The sequence below is a fragment of the Pseudorca crassidens genome, chromosome 4 (assembly GCF_039906515.1).
Source record: "Pseudorca crassidens isolate mPseCra1 chromosome 4, mPseCra1.hap1, whole genome shotgun sequence".
Lineage (NCBI taxonomy): Eukaryota > Metazoa > Chordata > Mammalia > Artiodactyla > Delphinidae > Pseudorca > Pseudorca crassidens.
The window spans coordinates 61,845,755-61,871,306 of record NC_090299.1 but is presented as its reverse complement, the minus strand read 5'-3'; the positions used below and the strand labels follow the sequence as shown (position 1 = coordinate 61,871,306).

The window sequence follows — 25,552 nt, the reverse complement described above, 5'->3', positions numbered from 1 at the left end:
TAATACTAATCACTGTGGGTTATCTATTTGATTCTTTTCCCAATCCCTTTGTCATAAGGTGAACTGTACCTGAAATTTCTGCTAGCGTTTTATGAAACAGTAATTTTTTTAGAAAGCTATTTTTTATAGGTCCTCTGAATCCTTTTTACAGGCAACCAGAACCTTGGGTTTTGCAGTGATGATTCTATCCATATGACTGTTAACTTTCTTTTTTTCCTTTACTTCTCTGTCAGAACCAAGGCTTGTTAGAGTGTAGCAAGTTTCCCATCTCACACGCCTATTTCAGTCTCCTATAAACTCATCTTAGGGCCAAACACTTATTTTTCTGGGAAAGAGCAACTCTTACAGTTTTATCCAAGCCAAGCCAAATGCATCCTACTTTTTCTTCACTTACTGGGAATGAAAGTTAACGTTCAGGACTGTGAATTGATAGGCAGTGATGAGAGAAAACTGACCAGCCGGAGCTCAGCCGCTGTGGTTTGTGAATGCAATAAATCAACAAGTTTTCATTTAGCAGCTACCAGGGCCCCAGCCTTTAGCTGGAACACGACTGAGAAGGCCAAGTTCTAGACCGGGGCCATCTAGCCCAAGACCCAACTGTAGAGATGAACTCATCCTGAACGCTCCACCTGGAAACCAGCGTCAGCCTGTTTCGGGACCGCACAGCGCGTTTCCCCTCGATCTCTGCGGATCTTGGGTTCACAAGAGTCTCCTTAGCTCCCCAAGACAAAGGGTCCCACTAGCACACCGGCAAGAGGCAAGCCTCGGGGAACCCCATGCTCTCACTTCGCCTCGGCCTGAACAAGTGGCAGAGGAGGGAGCCCCCATTCAGGAATCTGCCGCGGAGCCGAGAGAGCGAGAGGACGTTTCACGATAACCTCGGAGAAGAAACCGCTAAAGGAAAGAAAAACGGGGTGGGGGTGGGGAGTGGCAGGATGAAGCTTCCAGAAGCGTCTGTTAATACTTCGGACATTTCTCAGACCAAGGGAAAAGAACCCAGGGGGCGAGAAATGGGTGTCCCAGGGGAAGTCAGCAGGCAGAAGGAATGAGCGAGGGAAGAAGAAAAGTGATTCAAATTAAAGTCCCAAGCGCTCAGGACAGCCTCGGCATTAGCTAGAGAAAGGGAGCGCCGGGGACGCACGGCGCGCCCAGCTGTGCCATGGCACTCTCTCTGGCTCCGCCGCGTAGACGGATAGGACAGACGGACAAGCGCAAGCAAAGGACTTACCTTCAGGGTTGGCGCTGATGAAGACCCGGACGCTGCGGCCGGCTGGCATCAGGTGAGAAGGCAGGGCGGTGAGGTTCCCAGAGAAAGCCGCCCGCCGGAGCGCAGAGTCCCGGGGACAGGGCAGCTTGGTGCCCGCGCCGGCCGGCCACATTGCCTTCAGGGAGGAAGAGCCGCCGACTCCTGCTTCTCGGGTTCCTGCCCGCGGCTCCGCGGAACGGCTAGGTCGATCCCCGCAGGCGGCGCGGCTCAGAGCCGCTCCGAGCCCGAGGCGACGCGGGCGAGCTCCGTGGCACACACCAACGGCCGGCGGAGAGCGGCCATACGGACCCTCGGGCCCCTCTCACCGCCGCCTCCTGCCCCTCTGGGCGTCAGCCTTCGCTTGTTGCCAGGGCTCAGCGCAGTAGCGGGCGGGAGCGGGAGGTCAGCGTGGCGGCGGCTACGGGCGCGGCGCCTCTTTGCGCCAGGAAGCCGAGTCCATGGCCATGTCCCCGCCCGCGCCCGCCGCTAGAGGAGGGGGCGGTCAACGGGGCCCGGACAGAGAGGGCAAGTGGAGCGGACCAAACTTTATCTACAAAAGGCGTCCGGAGTTTATCGCCAGCCGCCTCCCCTGGGGCACAGGAATATCCCGCGACTTAATTAAATTAAGGGCGGTTCTGTTGCGGGGGCCTCGGGCTGCCAAGGGTCTCCCTGGCTTCTCTGAGGGCGAGCCCGGGCGCTCCTGGCTGCCTCTTCGGTGGACGACCAGAAAGAAATTAGCCCGAGATTTCTGCTACTCCTCCTCCAACTCTACTAAGGGTCAAACAAGCCCTGAACATTTTCCAAAACGCTCTCATCCTGGCGTCTGCGCGTTTTTTTTGCCTAAGTGCTGGGAATTCCGCCTCAAAGTTAGACGCACCACGGAGCCCGGACTCCCAGGGATCGAAGCACCAAAACTCGGGACCGTCTCGTGCGTCCTGGAGGGAATATCACCGTGGCCGTTTCTCTTGGCGCAGGTGGCGAGTCCTGCCGCTCCGTTCGCTCCCCACGCCCAGCAGAGCCGGGGGTTTTTATAGCGAAGCAGCGCCGCTCACGTGCTCCTCGCCGCGTGCTCACGGAACCTTTTCTAGAGCCGATCTCCGCAGCGAGCCCTCCCGAGGTCTCTAAGTCTCCAGGGGTTATTTCCTGCTCCCACCCGGGCGCATTCCCGGGCCATTCCGCCAGCCCGGAGGCTCCGGGGCCCCGCCGCACGGGAGGATGCCGGGAGCCCCGCGCGCCCTGGCGCGCGCCTGGGCTCCGCAGACCAGTGTGGACTCGGGGGAGCGCCGCCCCGCGCAACGTCCCGCAAAGTGCAGGTGGCCACGGATTGGAGCCAGGTGCGAGAGATCAGAGTTGGCGTGGAGCAGCTTTTCCAAGTTCGTGCAGAGCGTGAGTTGGCTCCACCTGACGCTGATCCAACGTGGCCAGAGCGCATGGGGGGACTGTTGCCTGGGGTCGGGGCGTGAGGTGGACAGTGCAAGGAGTCTGATCCACGTCCGGGGTGACGTGAGATATAAAGGGACCGAGCCATAAAATTGCCATCTCCGGGCCGCACTTCATTGCACCTCCAAAATTCTGCAAATCCCGGGGCACGAAGGAAGTGTGATTGTGCTGTGGGGTGGCGGAAGTGAGCAGGGCGTGCTTAGAGCCTTAACGGGACTTTGGTCTCCAAACCCCTTATGTTGAGCTTTAGGGCAGGAACTCCTGGCTTTTAGAGAGGAAGAATAGCTTTTCCAAATCTTTGAGATTGGGGAGGAACGGCTGGGCACAGGGTGAAGGTAGCTCAACTGCTGGTTTTAGCCTCTCACCTGGGGCTTCTGCTGTAGGCAGCTCCTGGCCTCCTCCTGGCCTGCACTTCTTCTGGGCCCAGCTGGTGGCAGTGAAGTCCTACGCACTGCTGTTTATTTTGTCACCCCGCCGCATCACCAGCACACACTTTCTGGGGTAACCTTTTCGGAGAATTGGGTCTCTGGGTTTTTAAGGCTGCCTCTTCAGTACTGAGAACCAGGGGGGCACACAGCAGTCCTTACTTTGTAATAATTTGATGCAACCAATAAAGAAAACCTTGAACGTGCCCATGTATTAGTTCAACTGATCCCACTTAGCAAATTATCTCCTTCCTCTCTCCAACCTCATTACTCCCAGGTGGGAACTTTCTTCAGCAGTAAGGACAACTCTCTGAAAGCTCTCCTGATGTCCCAGGAGGTTCGGACTGGGCTCTCTGGAAGAGGTTATGAATATACAGTGTCTATTACAGTATCATCCTTTATGAATATACAGTATTTGTTACTGGAGAAAGGAGAGCCAGGACCACTTTATGCCTGATCTCAGTGTTGTTTATGAGACTGATGAGGAGTTGCCAGATTGTCAAGGGCTCGCCGGCCTTCCTCCTTCTCATCCACCGCCCCGCCCCCCCCACCCCGCCTCCTTATCTGGTGGTTTCTCTCTTAAAAATCAAACTAGTGGGGCTTCCCTGGTGGCGCAGTGGTTGTGAGTCTGCCCGCCGATGCGGGGGACGTGGGTTCGTGCCCCGGTCCAGGAAGATCCCACATGCCGTGGAGCGGCTGGGCACGTGAGCCATGGCCCCTGAGCCTGCGCGTCCGGAGCCTGTGCTCCGCAAGGGGAGAGGCCACAGCAGTGAGAGGCCCGCGTACCGAAAAAAAAAAAAAAAAAATCAAACTAGTGTTTGTGTCTTCTGACCTTTGTTTCAGATCTCAAAGTGTTTCACTTTCTTAGGATGACTTTGGGATTTTGGGCAGCCTCTATAACCTAATTAAGTGTTCTCGACAGGCCGAAGTTTAGCATCTGCCAGTGTCACTGCAGACCAAGGATGCAGAGGAGAGAGAATTGCACGGTATCTGTGGGACCAAGCTTCCAAAGGCTCCCAGCACAGCCAGCTTTGCGTCAGGTTGAGCCGGCTGCTGTCTTTGGGTTATCAGGGCGGTTTCTACCTAAGGATACCCAACCTCCCCCTGCCCGCCCCCAAATGCACGCTTCTACCTTCTTCCATTCTGTCTCTTGTTAACATTGGATAGCCTAAAAACAGAGATTCATTCATTAGCATGCAGATGGCATAAGGGAAGAGTCACTCATGGTGCAAACATTTTGTTATGAATTAACTAGATCTGTTTCCCACCCTGAGGAACTGTAGGCTGTACAAGTGGAGGGTGGGGAGGGAGAGAAACTGGAAAGGGAAGGGAAAGAGTGGGCATGAATGTGGAAGGCAGGCCCCGACTTACAGTATGGAGACGGCTCTGTTTTTATCTGTTTAAAACACTTTACAAACATGTTATTATTACTCCTATTTTATACACACAAAAAAACAAGGCTCAAAAAAGAGAAATGACTTACCCAAAGTCATATAACTAGTTAATGCTTGAGCCGGGATCCAGGTACTGGGGCCCCTGTCTCAGTAGTCTTTCTAACACAACACCTTTGTTTTCTAATTTTGCCCAGGTCTGACCCTGGCTGGCATCTTTAGTAACCCGAAAAATAGGTGTTCAGGCCTGGGTTCACAGGTGTGGAAGGCTGGTTATCACAGACCAAATAGGAAAGAAGTTCTGCTACAAGATCACACAAGACTAGACTCTTCCAACTTGTAGGATGTTGATCTGATGACCAAGACTTCCAAATTCCTTGTTTCCCTTGGGTCCTGTCTTTTCCTCATAAGACCACAGGTAAACCCATACCATCCCTGAAGTTGGCTGGAGCATCTAGAAAAGCACCTAGAAATAGAAATAGGAAAATAAATGTACATGAAAAATGGGCTTGGGACCAAGCTCGTGATCAGGAACAGGTATTCCCCTCTCCATCCTCTCACTCACCCCACTTTGCAGGCCAGAGGACCACAAAGAGGTTACTATCTTTATAAACAGTGATGCCAGCCCTTGATAAAACAGGGCTGCTCAAAGGTTAAATTACTGCCAGGTTCATTATACTCGTAAAGCTAGAAGGATTCCTTGCAGTCAAGGAATCCAACTCCCCTTAGTATATAGATAGTGCCCCTCCCACAAAGTAATTTTATAAAACAGGAGGAAAGAAAACTAATGTCTAATAATATTGATATGTTAAGCGTCTGTAAGCTAGACATTGTATAAAGCTTTTAATAGGTTTCTCATTTAATCCCACTGTATCTGGGATCTGGGCCAAATACCTCTCATCTTCCCACTTGATGCCCCTTCTTGGACACCGTTGTCCCTTGTACACTTCTTGTGATGTATGTGTACGTTGCTTGTTCCAAAGTCCATGGTATGCAAATGTACCTCACCTACTTCCCTTTCCTGTGAAAGCTGGTGATTTTTCACCCAGCTGCATGGCTGTATCACATGTTCAGTTCATTCTGCTTAGATAATGGGTGTGGTGATCATAAAGAACATTGACTCTGACCCAGCAGAAGGAAGATACATCATCCAAACTGTATTTACCTGCATGTACATTTGCATTTCTGTACATCAAATATTCTGGCCTGGATGCTTCTGGACCAGTGTTCTGCATTTTTCCTATTGTGGATAGAAGTGGAAATAGACCCCCTAGTGTTATGAAGATGACCAAATTAACACACCATACTACTGTATAACACAAAATCTAGCCAGTGAAGCCAACCATGTGTTTTTGTGTTTCCCAAACTTGTAGAAGTGTTTTAAACTTAATGTTACATTAAAGTTCACAGTTGCTCCCTGATATGGGTGATAAATATTTGAATCTCTTTGCTAAAATGAGAAATGGCTTATGTAGGGTCACTCAAGCAAGGAATCTTGTTTTCCAGAGTTCCAGCTCAGGATATAATCCAGACCCTCAGGAACCCACTTACTTGTTTACAAAATGGAAATTTTCAGTTTATGTGAGATTTGTCAGCATAACAATTTGCCAACAGAGATTGTTGATTCAGAGGTGTCTGCAGCATGATAGAATTCACAGCAGCTTGGTTTTAAATAAAGTTACACCTTTCTGAAATTGCTATCTGATGTCTTCATGGCTCAGAAATTCTAACTTTATATCCACCCCCTTCCAATTCTGTGTAATGTATTTTCTGAGCAGTCTGCCTCTTACAACCTTCTATACAATTACATTGTTATGAGAGTACTATGTCTGTCATACAAAGTAGAAGAAAGTAAGGTAAGTTTCTTAATAAAAAATCTGTATCATGACATTAGTCACAAATACAGTACCTTTAGACACCCTCTTCTCTCTTCTTCCATCATTTGATACTTATTTGGAAATCACTCTTTACAAATCACTTTCATACCTGTTAACTCATTTTGATTCTAACCCTGTGAAGTAGGTTTTGGATTAACTATACTCCTACTCCCCATTTTTCTAATATGAAAAAGCAGGTCAAGCAATATTAATGGCATGTCCAAGTTCACTCAGTTGGTGGATGGTAGAACCAGTCTAAAAACTGGATCTCTGGACACCAAACTATAGGTTAATTATAATATACCACGTGGCTACCAATATATAACACGATCCATTTGGCCAAATTGATAAACATCATTTGCATTTTCTATACATTTTATACTAGTTGTTAGGAAAACCAAATAATATAGTGTATAAAACATTCTGCTTGAATGGCAATGTTAGGTACATTTACATTGGTTTTTATATTTTTACTGAGCAAAAGCTAACTCCATATCATTGAATTCTATTAACAGCTCAGTTTTATGTGTTTTTTGGTTTGGTTTTTTTTTGCGGTACGTGGGCCTCTCACTCTTGCGGCCTCTCCCGTTGTGGAGCACAGGCTCCAGACGCGCAGGATCAGCGGCCATGGCTCACGGGCCCAGCCGCTCCGCGGCATGTGGGATCTTCCTGGACCGGGGCACGAACCCGTGTCCCCTGCATCGGCAGGTGGACTCTCAACTACTGCGCCACCAGGGAAGCCCACTGCTCAGTTTTAAAGATGAGTACAAGAGGCTCAGAGAGCTTAAATGAGTTTGTTTGAATATATACCCAGGAGTGGGATTGCTGGGTCATGTGATAGTTCTATTTTTAATCTTTTGAGGACCCTTTATACTGGTTTCCATAAAAGCTGTACCAATATACCTTCCTACCAACAGTGTACAAGGATTCTCTTTTCTCCACATCCTTGCCAACCCTTGTCTTTCATTTTTTAAATAACAACCTTCCTAATAGGTGTGAGGTGATATCTCATTGTAGTTTTGATTCACATCTCCCTGACAATGATTTTTTCATTGTCGTCATTTTTTCATTGGTATCTTTTCATATATCTGTTGGCCATTTGTATGTCTTCTTTGGAGAAATATTGATTTAGTTCCTTTGCCCATGTTTTAATTGGGTTATTTAATTTTACTTTATTTTTTTGCTATTAAGTTGTATGAGTTCCTTATATATTTGGGGTATTTATCCCTTATAAGATATATGGTCTACAAATATTTTCTCCCATTCTGTTGGTTTGTTGATGATTTCCTTTGCTGTGCAGAAGTTTTTAGTTTGATATAATGTCACCTGTTTATTTTTGCTTTTGTTGCCTGTGTTTTTGGTGTCATATCCAAAAAAATCATTGCTAAGATCAATAGATAAAACAATCCTAAAATTCACATAGAAGCACAAAATACTCTGAAGAGCCAAAGCAATCTTGAGCAAGAAAAACAAAGCACATTTGTTTTTCAAATCACATTTACTTAATTCAAATTATAGTACAAAGCTATAGTAATCAAAACAGTACAGTTCTGGCATAAAAACAGACACATCAACCAATGGAACAAAATAGAGAGCCCAGAAATAAACCCATGCATACACAGTCAACTAATCTTCAGCAAGGGTGCCAAGAATACAGAATGAGGAAAGTATAGTCTCTTCAATAAGCATCGTCAGGAAAATTAGATATCCATATGCAAAAGAATGAAAATGTCCCCTTTTCTTATAACATGAAGAAAAATCAACTCAAAATGGATTAAACCTAAGACCTGAAATTGTAAAAGTCCTAGAAGAAAACAGAGGGGGAAAGTGGTTTTTAAAAATGATTTGAACACTACTTGCTGGGTTATAAGATACTCAGGGGAGTAAAACTGTAATAAATAGGAAGTGGTAAGTCAAAATAGAATTTTGCCACCTTTTCTGAATAATTGTGCTAATAAGGATATGACAATAAAATTTACTAACCATAATCCAATATGTGGTCCAATTCAATTCAAAGAATAAACTATCATTTGAAATCAAGTGTTTGCTTTATATATGGTTTAGATAGAAAATAATAAATCAGCCATCTGTCCAACACAGGGTTTTTGGTGGAAAACAACAGAACTGGTGCTGATTGGCTTAAGCATGTAAGCAATTTTCTGGAAAATTATTGGGTAGTAATAACATTGCTGGGAGGGATGAAAAACCAGGCTTGGAAAATGGGAGGGGACCAGAAGAGGTCAGCTCATTGGATCCACAACGTAGTGTCACAAGAACAGACACTTAGCACTGACACTGCTGCTGCTGCAGCCTGAACGCTGAAGTACACCCCTGCCACCACCAGTACCATTCGCTGGATACCACCACTGGCACCATTGCCACTGGGCACTAGATGTTGCCATCACTATTGCCCTGTAATCTATTACACTATTGCTCTGGATTCTGAGGCCAGGAAGCCAGGGAGAGTGACTATCTGTCCTGCAGGCAGTACAGAGTTTTCTAAGCACTAGAAGGAGGTTCAGAGGTCAGATGTTTAAAACCTTTACACACCTCCCCGAGCAAGTGTACAGTATCTGTTCTTATATGGCCCAGAACATCTGGATGCTGTGGACAAGGGATGAATTGAATGCTTTTTGCATTTCTAGAATAAAATTAGGATAATGATGCTCTACCTCTTTAAGACTCAGATACCTGAAAAAGCTCACCTCTCTTGGACCACAACCAAGAATAACAAAGTGAGCTAAGAAGAATCCTCTAAGCAACCACACTCTATGTTACAATGTTCACACACTGTTGCTCGCTCTCTTGACTCATGGGAGGTCCCAGAGGCTCTCTGTCAGGGTCTCGTCACATGTACTATATTCACAATTCAAACAAGCTGGGTTTTCCTGGTTGGCAGAACCACAGCAGATTCGAGACAATGAATTGGAAGAGGAAGGGCTGCTATCTGGAAATGAGAAATGACTGTTCCCAGCAGAGTCAGAAACCATATGACAGCAGAGGTAATATGTACACACACACACACACACACACACACACACCAGTCAGTGATCTAGGGACCACTTAATTTTGGAACAGTAGAACTCTATATATCTCAAAATGGGACAGACAAAGAATGAATAGATCCTGAAATTGAGACAGACTAACTTCAGGATATTGCAGGTACTCGGGCATAATTTTCAGTAGCAAAAAACTTAGAGAGTTTAGACAGAAAGGCAATTGGCACTTGTGATATCCAGTAGTAAACATCAAGTAGTTGGAGATCAATAGCAAATGAAGAAGGCAGAGATTCAGTTCTCTTATCTCCAAGAAGAACATTTTAGGGCACTTTTACTTAAGTGCCTGAAGCAGTGGTGGTGGTAGTAGTAGTAGTAATAATGCCAATGACAATAATAGTAATAAAGTAAACACTTAAATGCCTTTCACTGGGCTAGATATGGTTCTATGAGTTTATAGACATTAACTTATTTAATTCTAAGCTGTCATTCCTGGGAAGAAGGCACTATTATTATTCCCATTTTCCATAAGGAAACTGGGGCGAGGTAATGTCAAGATGCTTGCCTAGATCACGCAGGATGTGGTGGGGTATGTACTTTAATGCAGGCAGTCTGGTTCCAGAGTCTGAGTTTCAAACATTATGATATACTCCATCTCTAGATGCTAGGTAGCATATACCAATGTAATTATCCAGGCAAAGGAGAACTAGCTCAAGACAAGGAAAGTAGGAGGAAACTCAGGTTGCAAAATTTGTCTTAAAGGTAAGGGAACGGAGATAATAGTCAATGAATGTTTACTCCGTGTTGCATTCATTACCTTCATTATCTCATATGGCCTTCAATATGCCATATGATACTGTTACTCGTCTTACAAAGGAACAATCTGAGGCTTGGAGAGGTTAAGTAATGATCCATCCTCACAGAGCTTGTTAAGCAATGAAGCTGGGATTCAATCTCCATTCACTTACTGCTACAGGGTAGCACTGCCTTTAAACAGTGCAAAAGCCAGTTGCAAGAATGAGGTATTAAAATTGTCCATTCATATATTCATCCATTTTATTTATTTGCTTGTTTTATTTGTTCATTTATTCATTAAACACTTCCTGTTAAGCATTTCTTTGTTCCAAGAACAAACCCTGTTCTCAGGCAGTCCAATCTAGTATGGGACTCCAAAAAGATGTTATCTGTGTAGAGGAAGACTCTAATGAAATGACCATCAATCAGTTTAGAGGTTTCTTAAACATTACTAAACCCAGTAAGACAAGTACATACTTGAAAAGACATCAGTTGACACTCTAGAAAAAAAGGGCTGCATGGAAGCAAAGAGTCACAATGCCCAACAATGCAAGAGCAAGAATCTAAAAGGGGTTTCATGGGCTCTACTCAAAAAGGTAGTGGGCTATAATAGCAGGATGTGGGTTTTGGAAACAAATGGATAAATGCGGGTTCCAATACTGGCTTCGACATTTAGAAATTGTGCCTATAGCCTAATAAATTTTCTTCTCTAAGCCTCAGTGCCCTTCTCTGTGAAATGGACATGAGTTGACTACTTTTCAGTGGTGAATAGTAAACGTGTTAAAGGACTTAGCACAGTGCCTGGTACTCAGGGATGGTGATTATTACTAGAAGAGAAGCCCAGCTAGACATAGTTATTAATTTAAAAGGGGATCGTGACAGCAAAACTATGTCAGATTTTTAAAACTTTGTAGTTTTAAAAAATTTTAATTTATATTGATAAGGTCTAGTAAAAACAAACAAACAAAATCAAACAAACCAGTCAATGACTACAATTCCATTTGAGGAATTTTGGCTGTTTGTGTCTTGTTTCGTGTGTTTGGGGATGAGGGTTGCAGGTCTACCAAAAGGAGCTGAGGATGTTGGATTTTACTCTACAGGCAGTCTAGCTGAGATGAGAAAATCTAGGTAAGACATGAGCTAGAGCAACATGAAAAATGGCAAGAGAAGTACATTGATTCCTGGGCCTGTGGCAAAGCAGAAAAGGAGATCACAGAACGTCAGAAGCTATCTTGCAATTTAAAAGTGGAAAACTCATACTGTTCCTGATATTGAGGTCCAAGATCAAAACAGAGCCAGGAACAAGGCTCATAATAGATTCATGCTCAGTAGCTGGTAAATATCCTTTAGCTGGGAGTTGGGGGACTCCAGGAGCCTGGGTCGACGCAGTGTAGGTACTGCTGAAGCTCTGAATGTGAACAGAGGAGGGATCTGGGAACAGGCAGCATTAATTACTTCTTAGCTCTGGCACTTGCTATTTCCTCTCTAGGCTTTAGCAGTAGCCAGTAGCCTCTGGATTGATCTTTCCATCTTCATTCTCAACTTGCCAGTACAGCTTTTCACAAATATTCTGCTCTTAACTTTTATTTCCTGTCTTCTCTCTACTCTTCATTTACCGATTAACTTTGACTAAATCAAGGTGTAAAACTCAGTATTGTAGTTTTTGGTACTGAATGGCTTCACTTCCATCCTTCAAGGCTTATCCTTTCCAAGTCACTCTCACAAAAGCCTTCCCTGATTTTGCCAACTAAATGGAATCCATCTCTGTTTTGCTCCATCTAATGTTTGCATTACTGATATAAAGGCAAGGTTATGTTGCAATAACAACCAACCTCAAAATCTCTGGGATTCTTTTCTTCAGTATCGTACCAGAGGTTCTAGAGAGGGCAATTAAGAAAGTAAAATAAATAAAAGACATTAAATTAGAAACAAAGAATAAAACTTTATATTTGCAGACAACATGATCTTCTATGCAGAAATCCCAAGAAAGCTACTAAAAAATACTAGAATAAATGAATCTAGCAAGGTTACAAAAATCAATTGCACTTCCATACACTAGCAATGAATAATACAAGAAAGAAATTAAGAAAGCAATTTCACTCACAATAGCATCCAAAAGAGTAAAAGCTCATTAAAAATAAACTTAGCAAAAGAGGTGCAAGACCAAAAGCAACAAGACATTGTTGAAAAAAATAAAGGAAGATCTAAATGAATGAAGATACTTTATGTTCATGGATCAAAGAATTCAGTATTAAGATGGCAATACTCCCCAAATTTATCTACAGATTTAATGCAATTCCTTGAAATTCCAGCTGGTCTAATTCCTTCCCTCCTTCCCCCTTCCTACCTTCCTCCCTCCTTCCCTCCCTTCCTCTTCCTTCCTTTCTTTCTTTCTTTCTTCCTTCTTTCTTTCTTTCTTTCTTTTTCTTTCTTTCTTTCCTTCTGCAGAAATTGACAAGCTTACTTTAAAATTCATGGAAATGCAAAACCTACACTAGTCAAATCAATCCTTAAAGCAGAATGACAAGATTGAAGGACTTTACACTACCAGATTTTAAAACCTATTACAAAGCTACAGTAACTATGTGTGGTACTGGCATAGAATAGATACATGTGTGGTACATATATACAATGGAATATTACATAGCCATAAAAAGGAATGAAACTGGGTCATTTGTAGAGATGAGGATAGACCTAGAGTCTGTCATACAGAGTGAAATAAGTCAGAAAGAGAAAAACAAATATCATATATTAACACATATATGTGGAATCTGGAAAAATGGTACAGATGAACATATTTGCAGCGCAGGAATAGAGACAGAGATGTAGAGAATGGACATGTGGACATGGCAGGGGAAGAGGAGGTTGGGACGAATTGGGAGATTAGGATTGACATATATACATTACCATGTGTAAAATAGATAGCTAGTGGGAACCTGCTGTATAGCACAGGGAGCTCAGCTTGGTGCTCTGTGATGACCTAGATGGGTGGGATTTGGGTGGGAATGCAAGGGAGGTCCAAAGGAGGGGATATATGTATACATATAGCTGATTCACTTTGTTGTACAGCAGAAACCAACACAACATTGTAAAGCAATTATACTCCAATTAAAAAAAGAATAGAATTAGAAGAATAGAATTAAGAGACCAGAAAGAAATTCTTATGTTTATGATCAATTCTTTTTGATGAAGGTGCCAAGACAATTCAATAGGAGAAATAAGAATCTTTTCAACAAATGGGTCTGGGGCAACTGGATATCAACATGCAAAAGAATGAATTTAGACCCCTACTTCACACCACACATAAAAATGTACTTGAAATGGATCATAGATCTAAAGGTAAGAGCTAATGCTATAAAACTCCTACAAGAACTCATAGGAGTAAATCTTTGTGACCTTGGCTTAGGCAAAGTTTTCTTAGATATAACATCTAAAGCACAAGTGATAAAAGAAAAAATCAAAACATTGGACATTGTCAAAATTAAAAACCTTTGTCTTGCAAACATATCATCAAGAAAGCGAAAAGGCAACCCACAGAATGGGAAACAATACTTGCAAGTCAAATATTTGATAAGGGACTTGTGTATAGATTATATAATGGACTTTTCTAACTCAATAAGAAATATACCAGTTATAGGGGCTTCCCTGGTGGCGCAGTGGTTGAGTATCTGCCTGCTAATGCAGGGGACACGGGTTTGAGCCCTGGTCTGGGAGGATCCCACATGCCGCAGAGCAACTGGGCCTGTGAGCCACAACTACTGAGGCTGTGCATCTGGAGCCTGTGCTCCTCAACAAGAGAGGCTGCGATAGTGAGAGGCCCGCGCACCGCGATGAAGAGCGGCCCCCACTTACCACAACTAGAGAAAGCCCTCGCACAGAAACGAAGACCCAACACAGCATAAATAAATAAAAATAAATTAATAAACTCCTACCCCCAACATCTAAAAAAAAAAAAGAAATATACCAGTTATAAAATGATCAAAGAATTTACTAGACATTTCTCCAAAAAAGATTTACAAATGATGAATAAGTACATGAAAAAATGAACAACAGGGGCTTCCCTGGTGGCGCAGTGGTTGAGAGTCCGCCTGTTGATGCAGGGGACATGGGTTTGTGCCCCGGTCCAGGAAAATCCCACATGCCGCGGAGCGGCTGGGTCCGTGAGCCATGGCCGCTGAGCCTGCGGGTCCGGAGCCTGTGCTCTGCAAAGGGAGAGGCCACGGCAGTGAGAGGCCCGCGTACCGCTAAAAAAAAAAAAAAAAAAGGAACAACATCATTACTCATTAGGGAAATGCATATCAAAAGTACATATCAAAAGCATATCAAAAGATACCATTTCATACCCACTTAAATGACTATAATAAAAAAAGCCAGACAATAGCAATTGTTGGTAAGGATGTGAAGGAATTGGAATCTTTAAGCATTGCTGATGCGAATGTAAAATGATGCAGTCACTTTGTTTTTGTTGTTTTTTAAAAATAATTAATTAATTTTTAAAACTGCGTTGGGTCTTCGTTGCAGCACATGGGTTTCCTCTAGTTGCGGCGAGTGGGAGCTACTCTTCGTTGCAGTGCGCGGCTTCTCATTGCAGTGGCTTCTCTTGTTGCAGAGCACGGGGTCTAGGCTTGCGGGCTTCAGTAGTTGTGGCTCGCAGGCTCTAGAGCACAGGCTCGGTAGTTGTGGCACATGGGCTTAGTTGCTCCACGGCATGTGGGATCTTTCAGGACCAGGGCTCGAACCCATGTCCCCTGCATTGGCAGCCAGATTCTCAACCACTGCGCCACCAGGGAAGTCCCTGATGCGGTCACTTTGGAAAGTAGTTTGTCAGTTCTTCAAAATGTTAAACATGATTATCATATGATCCAGCAATTTCACCTAGAGCAATTCTAAGATAAACAAAAATATATAACAACACAAACTTTTACAAAAATGTTTGTAACAGCATTATTCATAAATGCCAAAAAGTGGAAACAACGCAAATGTCCAACACGTGGTGAATGGATAAACAAAATGGGTACATACATACAATGTATTCAGCAATAAAAAGGAATACATTACTGAGACATGCTACAACATGGATGAATCTCCAAAATAATCTGCCTGGTGAAAGAAAACAGTCACAAAAGACCACATATTGTACACGTCAATTTATGTGAAATGCCCAGAATAGGTAAATTTATAGAGACAGAAGTAGATTAGTGATTGCCTAGGGCTGGGAAGATGAAGGAGAAATGGAGAGTGAGTGCTCATGGGTATGAGAGTTCTTGTTGATTAAATCTTCTAAATGATGTTGTTCTGATGAAAGTGTTCTAACATTAGATTATGGTGATGGTTACATAACTTTGTAGATGTACTAAAAACTACTGAATTGTATACTTTAAACAGGAGAATTTTGTGGCATATAAATTATACCTCAATAAAACTGTTAAAAATCACAGTGTTTTAATACAATGAAAGTTTCTCACTCTTGCTGCATATCCAGTGAAGGCTGGGAGAGGAGCTTTGCTCATAGTGGACACTTTAAAACCCTGGCTGATGGAAGCACTACTTTCTCATATACTTCTATGATCACTAAGGTAGAATAAAAGGAATGTGGTGAATTGCCTTATTGGCCCTTAAGACCTCCACCTGGAAGTTATACACATCACTTCAACTCATGTTTCATTAGCCAAAAGAAGTCACATGATCACACCTAATTTTAGAGAGGGTAAGTTCAACTCAACTATATACCTAGGAGAAAAGAACTGGAATATTTGTGGAGTATTTTAATGAACACCACATTGGTCTTATCTTCTTTCCTAGGTTTTAGTTCCTGAGCACAGTGATACCATATTTCCTCACTGCCATAGTTTCCTTAAGTTCTTTTTTTTCTTTTTGAATAAGATGGAGGTATTTACATGAGTAAGATTAAAAAGAACACACACACACACACACACACACACATACCAGTCTAGAATAGTACTTTCTTCACAGTAAATGTTTCATAATTATGTGTCAGTAGAATAAATGAACATGAAATGATTAAGCAACAGTGCAGAGCCATGCGTGATTAATAGCCCAATGTGTGGATTAAGGATGACTACAGTAGGAGTTTGGAAAAGAGGAGATCAAAGCGAGTGGAGGTGGCAGATGCACAGTAATGGGTGTTCCCAATCTCTATCTCTGGTATCAGTACAGATGGATCACTAAGAACTGCTGCAGTGACCCAGATGGATGGTGTTATCTGTGTCACAGTTTGTTTTCTTCCCAGATATGGGTTGGGCAGAGACCTGCGAGCTTAATTAGGGCAGTAAAGAATAGGATCCAAATCACTTAACCTTTCTGAATCTCATTTTACAAATCAAGATTGTCAAATGTAGCTGTGTAACGCCTTAAAGCCCTGTGATTAAATATGCTATTAGTATTGTATGCAAAATCTATCAGAGAGTAAAACAGTACTTCATGCGTATGGAGTTGTTGAATATGTCAAAGCTTTAATAGCCGTCTGGAGTTAAACCTGTGTTCCGCTGAATTTAGAGTTTTCACAGACATGCTTTAATGAAGAACCCCTTCTTTCCAGAAATTCATTAGGCTGTTACACATACACTTGAGTCATTTTTACATCATGAAGAGGTTACTAAATTAAAAGGATTGCTGAGAGTACTTTCAAGGCATTGCTAATTCTTTCAATGTATTTGGACTTTCAAGCAAAAATTTAATGCTGTGTTGGCTGGAAGAAATCAAAATCTCTACTTCCTTCACATTCTTATTAGATATATATCTTAATTAATTTCAATTCTTAAGGAAAGGACCTTTTCCCTCAAGAAAGCTTTTTACATGTCCATTGTCAGTACTGGTTGTTTTTTTTTTAATACATTTATTTATTTTATTTATTTATTTTTGGTTGTGTTGGGTCTTCATTGCTGCACATGGGCTCTCTCTAGTTGCGGTGAGCTGGGGCTACTCTTCATTGTGCTGCGCAGGCTTCTCATTGACGTGGCTTCTCTTGTTGTGGAGCACGGGCTCTAGGCATGTAGGCTTCAGTAGTTGTGGCACACGGGCTCAGTAGTTGTGGCTCGTGGGCTCTAGAGCACAGGCTCAGTAGTTGTGTCCCTGTGGCTTCCCGGACCAGGGCTCGAACCTGTGTCCCCTGCATTGGCAGGCGGATTCTTAACCACCGTGCCACCAGGGAAGCCCCCTATATTGGTTGTTACAGTGACCAAAATCACCTAATAGTAGCCACGCTCCACTACCTGGTTTGCAGACAACTCTAAACACAGAGAGAACAGTTAACTTATTCCTAGAAAATAGTCTCTATTTTTTAAATATTCAGTTACAAGTTTTTTTTTCTGTTAAAAATATTTCTTTCCTTCTACCACCAGAAGGGAACAGTAAAAATTTGGGTTAAAAAGTCAGGAAAACAACAACAACAACAACAAAACCACTTACCACTAGCACATGTAAGTCTTAGTTTAATCTATTTTAAAATGAGAAAAAATAACTAAGAGATATGGGAGCAGATTTCAATTTTTGAAAACTTATGATTATGGAAAGAATAGGGAAATATGAATCATTTGGAAATAGGAATAGTGAAGAAGCTATAAATTAAAATTTACACAGCCTACCTTAATAGTTAGGTTTTGGAAAGATGTAGAATGTCTACTAGGAGTGAAAAGCAAAAACATTTTCTTACCATAATCACTTATTTGAGCTTTTTGGAATTACACAGCACTTAGCACAGAGGAAGTTCTTAATACATGCTTCTAGAATGAATTGCCCATACCATTTCAAATGATCTTGGAATATATTCAAAATAAAAGACAAGTAGTTTCATCTAGCAACGGCGCATATTAACACCAAGAAAGCCATATGTGGAACAGAATATTTTTAGTATTTCGCTAAGGGAACCACACTACAGTTAATTCTGCAAAAAGTAAATACCTTCACAGCCTAGAGTTGCAAGGACAATCATGAATAATACCACAGAAATATCCATAAAGAACTTCTCATGTAAACTGATAAAAACATTAACATCTATCTTTTGCCTACTTGCTTGTTGCATCAGTGGAGAAGTGGCAAAATCAGTCATGTGACACTTTGCCCCTATTAGATAAACACAGTTTATTTCAGCAAGAATTTATTGAGCACCTACTACATTTTTGTACTGTGATGTCACCAAGGATATAGACTTGAAGAAGGAGACTGATTGAAGAAGAACCTTGAGGAAAGACAGATAGAGGGAGGAAAAAAATGACATTAAAATTTTACTAAAAATAAAAGGAACAACAATTGATATTTACTTTATGCACCGTTATTTTCTAATCCCCTTACTCCATCTGACTCAAGACATGAGAATTATAGTAAGTCAAGAAAGCTCTCCATCTGTTAAAAATGTAGATTAAGCACTTAATCTTGTGGGCAGCCACACAGAGCACCAAGAAATTTCTCACAATTGAAATAATAAAAGCAGGATCCCATCTTTAGTTAAGTGTAGCTGATACAGTTTTCGGAATGATCTCTACTGTATTAATAGATAGGTTTGCAAATATCTGCAAGGGTCTAGTGCTCCCCTTTGTTCTCAAGTGAGATGAAATACACTATGCAACTGGCATGACACTCACAAATTAGGAAGACAATTTGCCATGCATTGTAAGTAAATTATAAGGTAGATACTTGCTGTGTGTGCCACTCATCTTTGCCTCCTTGCTCTCCCACTCTGTGACCTACTTTCACATGGATGCAGTGCTAGCTCTGGCTGCTGTGTTCACATAACACTAAATCAGTACCTCCACTTTTGATCAGTTCAAGGGTGGGCTTGTCAAAAGTCCTTTCCCTGGGAATTTGGGTGTCTGGGCCTGTAACAGGTAAATCCAGGAGGCATCAGTGGTCATGTTTCTTACACGTGCACCAGAGAAGCAATGGAAGCTTGGTAAGACAGAGTCAGAGCAGGTCAATGACTACAGTAAGCACCAGAAGGAGAGAAAGAGCCAGAAAGCAAGAGAGAAGAGTGTGAGAGAGAGGGAAAGGCATGCAACGGACACATAGACAAGAGGCAAGATGTAGAAAATGGGTCCAGACAGAGCTTGAATCTCTAAGGCACAGTTGAAGTCTGCCTGCATCCCAGCCTTTCCCTGCCATAGAAAGAGGAGAGAAACACTTCCTCTATAATGAAGTCCCCCTTGTTTGTCTAAATGCCTCAAGTGGTTTCTGTTGTTTGCAACCTTGTAAATGTTATATATCCAAGCAATAATGTGGTTGTTTCTGGGCATTTATCTCCCCTTTTCTCTCTTGACCCAGGAGGGACTTTCCCCCTCTACTGCCTCACATCAAAGTAGAAACAATGATTCAGACAAGTCTTCTACATAAGTGACAAGAAGCTTGCCTGAAGGTCCTTTTCTCTCCAAGTGGGGAATGATCATATATTACTGTCCTTGGGGAGAGGGAGAGAGAAGCCAGAAACTTATCTAACACTCAATGGGAGAGGAAGGATGGTTTGGAGGGACAAGGGTGAAAACTTTCAGTCAGGAGGACCAAGAGTAGAGTGGAAGACCTAAGAGGTTGAACACTTCCCTGCCTGCTCACTCATCACCTGCCATTCAATGGTTCTGGGACCTGGTCAATTCTTTGATTAGAGAGTAAGAGATTTGGACTTCTTTATGGGGTTGGGTTAATACAACCGCAAATCATAAACCACAAACCACAATTTATAACATCACGGCTAGTTCTCCATTAGCAAGTGATTATCTAGAAATTTCAAATAATTAAAAAGAAAGTAGTTAAGACTGAAAACTATTGCCTCATCACATCACTCATCACAACATTCACTCATCACAACATTCAGGTCAAGTTCTAACACTCATCACAACATTCAGGTCAAGTTCTAAGATATAGGGATCTCAGTGGATGCCTGTCTGAGGACACACTTCTGTTTGAGGACATATTCATTTGCAGGTATACTTAAAGTGGGGTCCGTTTAGCTAAATGTTAAAAGGAGACAATTAAAATAGAGGTTTACTTGAAGGGAAAAATATGCCATCCTTCTTTTAAAGCTAAGAAAACTCAGAGAGCTCAGATGTCACTGGGATAATTCAAGCCCAAATGGACCCCTCTTCCATTTGGATTACACTGGCTCTTGGGGCTCGGTATTAACAAGCATTACCAAGCGTATGGATGTTTTAGTTAATTCTGCTGTCTTTGTGTCTCTAAGAAACAGACCTTTGGTGAGATATATGGTTTGTATGCCTGGCCCTGTTTGCTTCTCTCTGCTGTGCTAATCCAGGAAGAAATGACAGCTGAGGTCAGGCTCTTGCTAGACAGCAAGTCACCTGACTCTTGACTCTTGTTATCAACCCTGTGTCCATAGCCACCTTTGTCACATCTTTGCCCAGCTGACTTCCGGCCTGCCTGACATCTCTTTCTTCCCCATTCTCCCACTCAATTTCTCCCGAACTTCACAGCCCTGTACACTCTGATCACGTGCTCAACTCCCAGACTACTGATACCCTGCCTACACTAGCCATGAAGGACGCCATCTGCTTCAGGGGAAGTGGGAGTTCCCATCTGCTCAAACACACGACAGGGAACTCAATTAGGGTGCAAGGAAGTAGGGTGAAGAGAAGTCTGGAATGAGAAGAGTGTAGAAGGAATTAAGCCAGAAGCTTAGGGATTTGGCACAGTTCTAAGCACTGGGGATACCAAGATGAACATGAACCTCATTTTTCAGTAGTGCAAACAGAAAATAGACAGTTTGATGAATAGATAAATAAGATAATCTAGGTATTGATAATAAGTATGATTTTGAAAAGAGGGTATGGTATAAAGAGTGGGGGAAGGGTGTCCAATTTAAATAAGGTGGTCAGGAAAGTCCCTCTGAGGAAGTGGCATGTGAGCTGAGACCTGAATGATAAGAAGAATCCACCCAAGAAGTGATTTGGAGATAGAACATTACAGGTAGGGAAAACCACAGGGCAAGGGCTCTGAGTCCAAACACACTTGCCTGTGTTAGAGAATCAGTTGGGTTGAGTAACAGATAATGAGGGGAAGGATGATCCCCTAGATGCCTTGAAGGGAATCTAGGCAGAGACCAGATCCTATAGGGTCTTGCAGGCTGCCATAAGGTGTTGAGGCAGTTTTGGAGTGTCTTTAGCCTAGAAATAACATTGTCAGATTTATGTTGTTAAAGCTCAACTGGGCATGGAAATGAGCTGTTGGAGGGCATGCGTGCAATCAGAGGGACTTCAGTCGGGCGGATGGCTTGGACTAGAAACGTTGAGTAATTTGCTCAAAGACACTCAGCTAATAAGTCAAGAATAAGTGGCAAAGGTTCCGTGGGAATAGAGGAGTTGAACAGAAACACATCATTCCCTCCCAAGCCTCTTGTTCCCCCTGACCTAGAATGTTGGCTGATATTCCAGCTCAGCTGAGAAACCAAGGAAGGGTGGACTTTTGTCATTCTTGTTTGCAGTCTGGTGCCTTTGAACATGCCTACTTTGAGGAGTTTATGTTAAGAGTCCCTATGGAAGATATCAGAAACTAACTTTTCCAGCTTTCTTTGCAGTTCTGGCATAAGCATGGGATCTATGTGCTGCTAACTGGACATTTATGTATAAGTTATAGGTTTGGAAGGTGGTGATGAGAAGTAGGCACTGAGAAGACCCATTGTGTGAAGCAGCCCCAGAGATGTGTGTCTACCAGAACCAGGAGAGGAGGTGGCTCTGATGGTGCATCCAGGGCTCATACCAGTGCCGTCAATGCCGGGTGTACTGGGAGTCTGTTGGGACCATGTTCCTGAGGAAAGTGGACATTATATTTGGCCACAAAGCCTCCAAGCCTGGTTCTCCACCTGCCAAGCAATGTCAAAAGCTACCCAGAGTCCTTAATGCATCCCTTTTCTGCTTATATCAGTTGGTTCTTTTGGTTGACTACTTAAGAATCATGACTGATACCTCTGTTTTCTGATGAAATGCAATTGTGGGGTTGAAGGAATCAGAGGAGAGAGACTCCTCATTAAGGTTAAAGGCTATGGTCTCAAAAGACTCTCTCCCATCCCAGCCTGCCTGCAGATTCTGCAAACTTTCCTACTTCCTATTATAAAATAGAACCTGAGATCCACTTAGCATGCCTAACGCATTAATTGTAAGAAAAAGCAAAGTGAAGTTTGTCAGTAGGCTACAAGCTGGGCAGACAACCTGCCTGTTATAAAAGAAATTTCTCATCAAACAGGGCAAAGTGAAAAGCAGTAACCATAGCTTTGGGCTCTTTCACAGAAATCATTTTGCAAATAGTAGTGTTCACTCAGTACTTGGCTTCTCACCAATGTTACCAGAGAATGCCCTTTTTCACCCATCAGCAATATTTGTAGGCACTCTTCCCACTACAGTTGTAGATTACACTAAAAAAAAAGAGTAAAGAAAACCCTACCAACTACCCCTTGTGAGGAATTTTAGTGAAAAATAAGAGCTTGAAGTATGCCATGGGCTCCCAATTCCCAGTGCCCAGAATATTGCTCATTATAAATAATAAGGAAATAAAAAGGAGAGAGACTTTCAACAAGATTTTAAAATATGCTTTTTAATATTAATTTTAATTATTCATTATTTCTAAATAGATTTCTCTCAAGAGGAAATTGAAAAGGTGTAATAAATCTGAATCTCAAATGCCATTTATATCCTTTTAATGGGCTGCTTTCTCCTTGGGGTCCAAGTTCACTTTGATGATTAGCTAAGGCCTTAGGACATGATCTCCCTTAGGCACAAAAGGAAAAAGGAAACACACTTACCTCACTGATTATCATTGGCTGAGGTCCTCCTCTTGGTGCCTTTTTTAAGTAGTATACACTGTAGTAAGATTGCCATGTGCAAAGTCTTTCAGGAATTACGTCCATTTATCAGTGAGAACTATTTCTTTTACATATCTGGCTTCACAACTAGATTTTGAACAGAACTGAAGTCTCATCATTTTGTCTTCACTTTCCTTATTCTTCTACCTCAATTGTTAGCAGTTCTGTGGGTGCTGGCCTTCCTGACTCAGCTGCCACTAGAAGCAAACCTGTGATATCATCTCCTTAGGAGGACCAGGGCGGCGAGAGAGATGGTCCTTTATGTGTGTATGAATAGCTTAATGTTGGATTCTCTAATGAACATGTCTCCAAGGCGTACTTTCCTTCCATTTATGACATGTTTCCCAATGAATGAATTTGTTTATTAATTGATTATTATTTAGTTAATCATAGGGGTTGCTACAGACTGAATGTGTTTCCCCCAAGTTCAGATGTTGAAACCTAACCCCCAATGTGATGGCATTAGGAGTGGGGCCTTTGGGATGTGATTGGGTCATGAAGGTAGAACCCTCATGAATGAGATTAGTGCCCTTATAAAAAAGGCCCCAGAGAGCTCTCTTGCCCCTTCTGCCGCCTGAGGACACAGCCAGAAAGTGGCCGCCTATGAACCAAGAAGTGGTCTTTCACTTCTTGAATCTGTTGGCACTTTGATCTTGAACTTCTCAGCCTCTGGAACCATAAGAAATAAATTTCTATTGATTATAAGCCACCCAGTCTATCATATTTTTGTTGTAGCAGCTACTACAGAGTAAGTGCTTTGGAAGTTGGCCCCAAAAGTTTTATTAGCCAAGGTTTACGAAGGCAGTGCCTTTGAGCTAAGCCTTGAAAGATGAGAAGGATTTCAAAGGAAAGAGAAGGTCATTCTTTGAAGAGCAAAGGCAAGGAAGCAGAAATATTAGGGGACTGGTGGGGAACTTTACAGATGTACTGAGTTCTTATATAGAGCAAGATGTGGGCAAGGTGTGGACAATCAGACCCAGAAGTTTGTGTTTGTTACGGTCTCCCCATTACCTGGCCCAGAGCAGTATTCCATAACTACTTGGCCAATGAATTGTGCTTTGTGTTAGGGGTTTGAGCTTTATCGTGAAGGCAAGGGGGAGTCCTTGAAAGTTATGAAAAACAATTTGGGAACTTTATTTGATGTGACAATATTCTAAGTGTTGTCTTTCTTCTTCTTCACAAACTTTATCTTCCCCATCACCACGTCCCTTAACCCACCTTTTAAAATATTGCTATTACTTCTGAATTTGTAATCTGCGTTTCAGTGATGTTTGACTTTGAGCCTGTTGTGACCTTAGAAGTGCGCACTGCCATTTACTTTGGCTGATGTGCTGATCTTCCAATCTTCTTATCAGAAGATGGTAAACTCCTTGAAGATGTGCTCTGGAAAAACTCTTGAGGATACCTTTATGCAGTAAAGGCACTCCAATGTTTTTGACAAATGTCTGGGCTCACTTATGGTGACAACCTGGGGCCAGATACTTTTAGCTCAGAAAGACAGAACAGCAGGAAGTAGAACATAATTTCTCTTTCTGCTCCAGTCAATCAGATAAGACACAGAAAGATAAGAATATCTGAGGTGGCTTGGAGTGCTGATGAGATGGTGTAACCAAGAATGCTATAAATTTTAGTTGAAGTTTGGATAGGTTTTGATGGCAGATAAACTTTAGAAATGCAATTTACACTTGGGCCCCATCTTCACTTCAATTCTGCAAGCAGATCTTCTTTCCAGACTAATGGCAGCTCTGTGTCAAACCAATCAGCAGAGATGTGAATTGAGTTACATGCTACAGTGATTTATTTCATTAACATTTGGCTTAGGGATCAAATGATAAAATCATTTCTCAAGTTACTGTGGCGAGAATTTCCTATCTCAAGTTATATTGTTGGCAAAAACTTGAATATAAAAATCTTATAATGCAATCTATAGCAATAGTCATTGATTTTTACCTTGCATATGAAACAAGATTAGAAACTAATGAAAATCTGATACTATTAAAAATAACATTTATATAGAACTTAATTTAGTAAGCACCGTCACATATAGTCTCTCTTTTGTATCTTGCAGTTACTCTGGTTGATGATATCAATTTTACAAGTGAAGAAATAGGCTCAGAGAGGTTAAGTGACTTAGCCAAAGTAACCCAGCTTCTTCTTATTTGGGGCAGAATTAGGACTCAAACCCAGATCCATGTATCCTACATTCCCATGCTTGTCAGTCTGCGGTTCATTTCATCAATGGGAAATTATTCGTTAGGGCAATGTAACAGTTAATTTATAGAACAAATCGATTTCGGTTTCTCTGTTTTGTAAGACAATACTGTGTACAGGAAAAGAAAAATCATAAAAGATGAAACATGAAAGGAAGTGTGGATGAAAGACAGACAAAAGGAAGAAAACAACTTGCAAAACAGATGGTGCCTTTTAAATAATGGGTGGTTGTCTCTTCTCTTCCACTTGACGTTGCTGGATGACACAGTGGGCGGGGGCTGACTTCTCTCAAGCCATTCTCACTATGCATATCAACTAAATTGATTAGCTGATGCTTTTCATCCACAGGCCAGT

General features: G+C 42.3%; 1 protein-coding gene across 1 annotated transcript in view; it reads right to left on the bottom strand.

Annotated features, from left to right (window-relative positions):
* Positions 1–2,758, bottom strand: part of NWD2 (NACHT and WD repeat domain containing 2) — a 205,457-nt gene extending 202,699 nt beyond the window's left edge. The window contains exon 1 of the mRNA XM_067735694.1: positions 1,229–2,758. Coding sequence (XP_067591795.1) covers positions 1,229–1,379 — 151 coding nt within the window. The 5' untranslated portion in view covers positions 1,380–2,758. The remainder of the gene's footprint in view (positions 1–1,228) is intronic.
* Positions 2,759–25,552: the final 22,794 nt, after the last annotated feature.